General features: G+C 47.1%; 1 protein-coding gene across 1 annotated transcript; it reads right to left on the bottom strand.

Annotated features, from left to right (window-relative positions):
• Nucleotides 1-3,719: 3,719 nt before the first annotated feature.
• Nucleotides 3,720-5,118, bottom strand: LOC122735674 (hemoglobin subunit alpha-like). Its single transcript, XM_043977407.1, has 3 exons — nt 4,811-5,118; nt 4,304-4,508; nt 3,720-3,985 (listed from the first exon to the last, which is right to left on the bottom strand). The coding sequence occupies exons 1-3, from the start codon at nt 5,101-5,103 to the stop codon at nt 3,857-3,859; spliced, it is 627 nt and encodes a 208-aa protein (XP_043833342.1). The 5' UTR covers nt 5,104-5,118; the 3' UTR covers nt 3,720-3,856.

Here is a 5,118-nt window from a genome sequence, read left to right as displayed (position 1 = left end):
TATCCCTTTATAATATTATTTCATTTGTTTTTCTCAACAGCACCATGAGGTGGGTGTTATTATTATCTTCACTTTATAATTATGGAAACCAAAGCAGACAGAGGATAAATGACTTTCCCAGGGGCACATGACTACTAAGTGTTTAAGGCTGGATTTGAACTCAGGTCTTCCTGAATAAAGGACCTGAGCTCTATTCACTGTGCCACAACCAGAAATCTGTTATCCTTATATTTTGAACTGTGGTCCCAAAGTTCAAATCTCGTTTTAGATACCCACAGATATTTTAGCTGGTTATTCACTTCCCACATTAAGTTCTCTCTTTAGACTACCTTGCCTTCAATGGACAACAGTGTGAAAAATATAACCTTTGTGCCCATGGGCTTTAGTTTTTTGTTCTAGGCTTCAAATATTGCTGACAAAATATTTGACATTCATTTTGAGAATATCATTAGTGCCCATTTCATGGACACTCACAAAATATCATTTGTGAGTCACTAGAAGTGGGGAGTTGTCATCCATTTCAATAAGTCTTGGGAGGTTCCCTGAAATGTCTTTGATAAAAAGCAACAGTCCTCATTGTTGTTCTTAGCAGGTTAACAAAGAACTGCCTCAGACCCCAGAGCAGAGATTCACTGACCATGCATCACTCTTCCCTTCTCTCTCTCTGACCCTTCCTGGTTGATCTCTCACCTGGTTGCTTCTGTAGCATTGCTATAGCATTCTCTGGAGGACAAGCATCTTTTTCTTCTGAGCTTTCAGTTCCCTCCTTTCTGCATGGGTCTCAAATCTGTTTTGAAGCTCTAACTGTACAGCTGACCTTGCCTTTGGGCAACACTTCTCCACTCTCCAACATCCTGAGGGGTCATCTACTCCTCTCCTCCTCAACCCCCTTTTCCCCTATTGAGCCTTCAGTTCTGTTCCCTTTAGGAATGCTTTATTCTCTTTATTGACCTGGAGTTAGTATTCTTTTTCTAGAGGCAATGGGGAATCACTGGAGTTTATTCATTGAGGGAGGGATGGGAAGTCCTGGGCTTAAGGAAAATCACTTTGGCAACCTTGAGGAGGATGTATTGGAATGGGGAGAGACTTGAAACAGGAAATCAATTCAGAGACCGTTGTAATAGTCAGTAGAAGTGATGAGCTAAGGTGATGACTGTGAGGGGTGACAAGGGCATGAATAGGAGAGATGCTGTTCAAGTAGAAATGCCAACATTTTGCACCTGAGTGAGGAGATGAGGATAACACTTATGTCTGTGGACCTGGGGGACTGGAAAGATGGCATTATTATCCCTGACTGAAATAGAGAAGTTTATTATTTTTTGTTTTTATTGTTTTTCAACTATAAAAAGGCATTTTATTTTAGGATAGCCAAATGCCCACTTAAAGTCTCTTTCTTCAACAAATTGTCTCCCAGACATAACTTTTTTTAAAAAGTAATAAGCATTTTTACTTATAGTTTTGGGTTCCAATTTTTATCCCTCCTTCCTTCCCTCCCCTAACCCTGTCCTGAGGCAGTAAACAATCAGATATAGGTTATGCATGTATGATTATGCAAAACATTACCATATTAGTCATTTTGTAGAAGAAAACTTGAATAAAAGAAAAAATGAAAGTGAAATAGTATGTTTCAGTCTGTGCTCCATCAATATCAGTTCTTTCTTTGGAGGTGGATAGTATATTTCATTGATAGTCCTTTGGGATTGTCTTGGATAATTGTATTGTTGAGAATAGTTGTCTTTCACAGTTAAATAGAGAAGTTTAAACAAAGGATGATTTTGTGGGAGGGGGGAAATGGTGAATTTTGTTTTGGACATATTGAATTTAAGAAATCTATGGGGATTTAGTTATTTGTTATACAAATATTTATCTCATTTATTCATTTGTTTGTTCATTCATTTACTTATTCATTCATTTGTTTATTAATTTATTTATTCATGCATTCATTCATTCACCCATCCATCTATCAATTTATTTGTTTGTTTATGTTTAGTTTAAAATGTCCAAAAGTCAGTAGATTTGAGAGTGGAGCTCAGGAGACTAGTACTAGCTTGGTAGAGCTGTGAGTCATCTGCATAGCAATTCTAATGAAATCCATTGGACTTCACAGGGCATCAAGTAAGAGAATGTGGAGGGAGAAGAGACCATAGGGTTATGGGCCTAGAGGACCCCAGAAGTTCTCTGGGGTAAATCAAAGAACCTTCTCCTTGAGAAACTAAACCAAAGGACAGACACACCTAAAGAGATAAGTGGCACTGGATTGGGACTGAGCTAGCTCCAGGACCACCACCCTTCATTCCAGTCTCCCCCATCCCTCAGGGGGATAAGATTGGGTGTGGCTGCTGCCTTTATGGCATAAGGGGGAGAGAGATGGCTTGAGAGATCCAGAGCCTCCCCTCACCCAACTTCCCTCAGCCACCACCAGTGGGGGATGGTCCTCCCCCAATAGTGGAACTTTCCACAGTCAGGTGATCACCTCATCGGACCACCATTGAACCTCTAAACATATCTGCCTGTCTCCTGCTCGAGGAGACAGGTATCTCAGAACCATGTCTCTGTGCCATGCCTTCTCCCCATGAGAAGAAGTCCAAGGATTTTTCTCTTGGTTTCCTTTCCCTAGCACCATAAATAAACTATTATTTTATTCTAATCAGATTTGTGTGCAAGAGGGTGTAATTCTTTAAAGAGGAATTCCTAAGAACCCCTATCCCAAATCCCTATCCCAAACCCCCACTCTATTTCCCCGTCACAATAGGACAGAGTTTTGGAGTACATTAAGATTTAGGAGGCAGGGATGTGGTTGAGGAACCAACCAAGGAGCCTGAGGAAGAATATTCAGATAGGTAGGAGAAGGACCAGACAGAACATCTGGGAGGAGAGCATGGTCAACAGTTTCAAATGCTGCACAGGTGTTGAGAAGCTGAAGGATGGAGGAAAGGTCATTGATTTAGCAGTCATAATTCCCCTTTTTTTGAGGAGGGAGGACAGATAGGGAAACAGGCAAGAAGTTGAGCTCAGGCCAGAGGCATATGACCCTAGCCTGAGCACCCCCTTTTCTGAAATGCACTTCCCCTGCAATGTCACACCCCAGAGGTTTTCTCAAGGTTCTTGGTGAGAGCACAGGGTATACCAATGCTCTTCTCTTTCTCCACAACAACCACAATGAGCTGAAACTAGGATTGCCTTAGGCTGGCCTCTCTCACTCCCTGTCTGAAAGAGTAGTTGAAGGAAAATACCACCTCTCAGTTTATTATCCCCTTCCAACTCCATCAGACAACATATTCAGGCAACCAGGCCTCCCTGCAAGCATATGTAAATTCGGGTATCAACTAGGCTAAGATGAGTCCACTGCATCTTTCCAGTTCTAGTGAGGAAGCTCCTCCCAGGTCCAGACCAAGTTTTATTATACTTTGTCTCTCCACTTAGAGAACCCAGCCTTGCCACCCAGAGATTACAGTCAATGTTTGTACCACAATTGAACAAATAAAATGGGGTTAGAGTGTGGGCGGGTATGCTTGTGAGGCTCCAAGAGTACTGGGGGAGATGAGGAGGATGGTCTGGGTCCATCTCCTCTCCCATTTCTACTGCAAGGTTTTCTCCCCCCACTCCACCCTTTCAGGATGTGGACAAAACAGGGAGGATGTTAGAAGCCAAACATTGGGGTGCCCATCCCTCTTAATCGCTGCCCAACCCCAGACACAATGCAAACGCACACATTCAAGTTCTGGCAGACTTAAACTTTATTCGAATACTTCCATCTGTCCATGCGGGGAGGGAGGGGCTGGGGACATTGAGTGTCTGGCAGCTTGGATGGTGGCCACCGCGGTGGCGGGGGATATCTCTGGCCTCCGACACAGACTTAACGGTACTTCGCAGTCAGCACGGTAGACACGGCAGCCAAGAACTTGTCCAAGGAGGCGTGGATCTCGGGAGTGAATTCCTTGCCGAGGTGACTGGCCAGAGTCACGAGCAGGGAGTGGCTCAGGAGCTGGGAGAGAGGAGAAGGGACAGCTCTTGAGCCAGGCTCCTCCAGCTTTGTGTGAGCACACACACTTCCCTCACCGCACTGGCCCTGCCTGCTTCCTCCTCTTACCTTCCCTGTTCTCCACCCGCCCACTGCGCCCGACCTGATCCTGCTCAAACCCTTCTCTCCTCTGGCGCCCAGTGATCCGCCCGCGTGCCAAGTCTTCGTTGTAAGAACCTCTGCCCTCAACGGAGCTGCCTTCCGGACCACACTGAGCATCCCCAGTCGCCGGCCTCGGATCCCTCAGCTTGCCCTTGGTGGGTCCCTTGAGCTCTGGCTCACCTTGAAGTTGACAGGATCCACCCTCAGCTTGTGGGCGTGCAGGTCGCTCAGGCTGGACAGGGTCCCGGGCAGGTCATCCACATGGGCGACAGCCTGGGTCAGGGCATCGCCTATTTTCTGGCCATGACCCTTGACCTGGGCAGAGCCATGGGACAGGTCGAAGTGGGGGAAGTAGGTCTTGGTGGTGGGGAAACTGAGGAAGGTCCTGTGGAAAGGAAAGGGGGTTCCTTTGGAGCACATTCTGAGCGCTGTCCACTGGACACTGTGGAGCCAGCCCCAGGGCTGAGGACGAGGGGAAATAGCGGGGAGGTACTAAGAGAGAGAGAAGAGATTCTGAGCTCCGACGATCGCAGGGGATCCTGTGGGCTCAGTTCGGGAAGGGACGTGTTTGGAATTCTGGACCTGGACTGGAATTCGGGGAAGGGGCATGTCTGTGTCTGCGGGTCTGGGAAGCGGCAGCAGAGAGGGAGGGAAGTGGGAGGCTGCGGAGGAGGGGGGGGCCCTTACCTCTCCAGGGCTTCAGCGGCGTAGGCACCGGCGTTGCCTCCCACCTTACCCCAGATCGACTTCACGTGAGTCTTGTCAGAGCTGGAGAGCACCATGTTGACTTCTTTCCCGGTTCTGTGCAGGACCAGAAATATGTAGCTCCGAGTCCCATAGTCTATTTTATGGGGTTCCCTGGAAGGGCACGCCCTGGGTAGGTCCCCCAGTGGACTTCGCTCATTGGCTGGCGCAGTGCCCAGTTTAGGATGCCAGAGGCCCAGCTGAGTCACTGACCTAGGCGGTGCAAGGCTGTGCATCCCCTGAAGGAGGCG

This window comes from Dromiciops gliroides, chromosome 1 (assembly GCF_019393635.1).
Source record: "Dromiciops gliroides isolate mDroGli1 chromosome 1, mDroGli1.pri, whole genome shotgun sequence".
In the NCBI taxonomy this organism is placed as follows: Eukaryota; Metazoa; Chordata; class Mammalia; order Microbiotheria; family Microbiotheriidae; genus Dromiciops; species Dromiciops gliroides.
The sequence above is the reverse complement of the archived record's forward strand: the minus strand, read 5'-3'. Positions and strand labels throughout refer to the sequence as shown.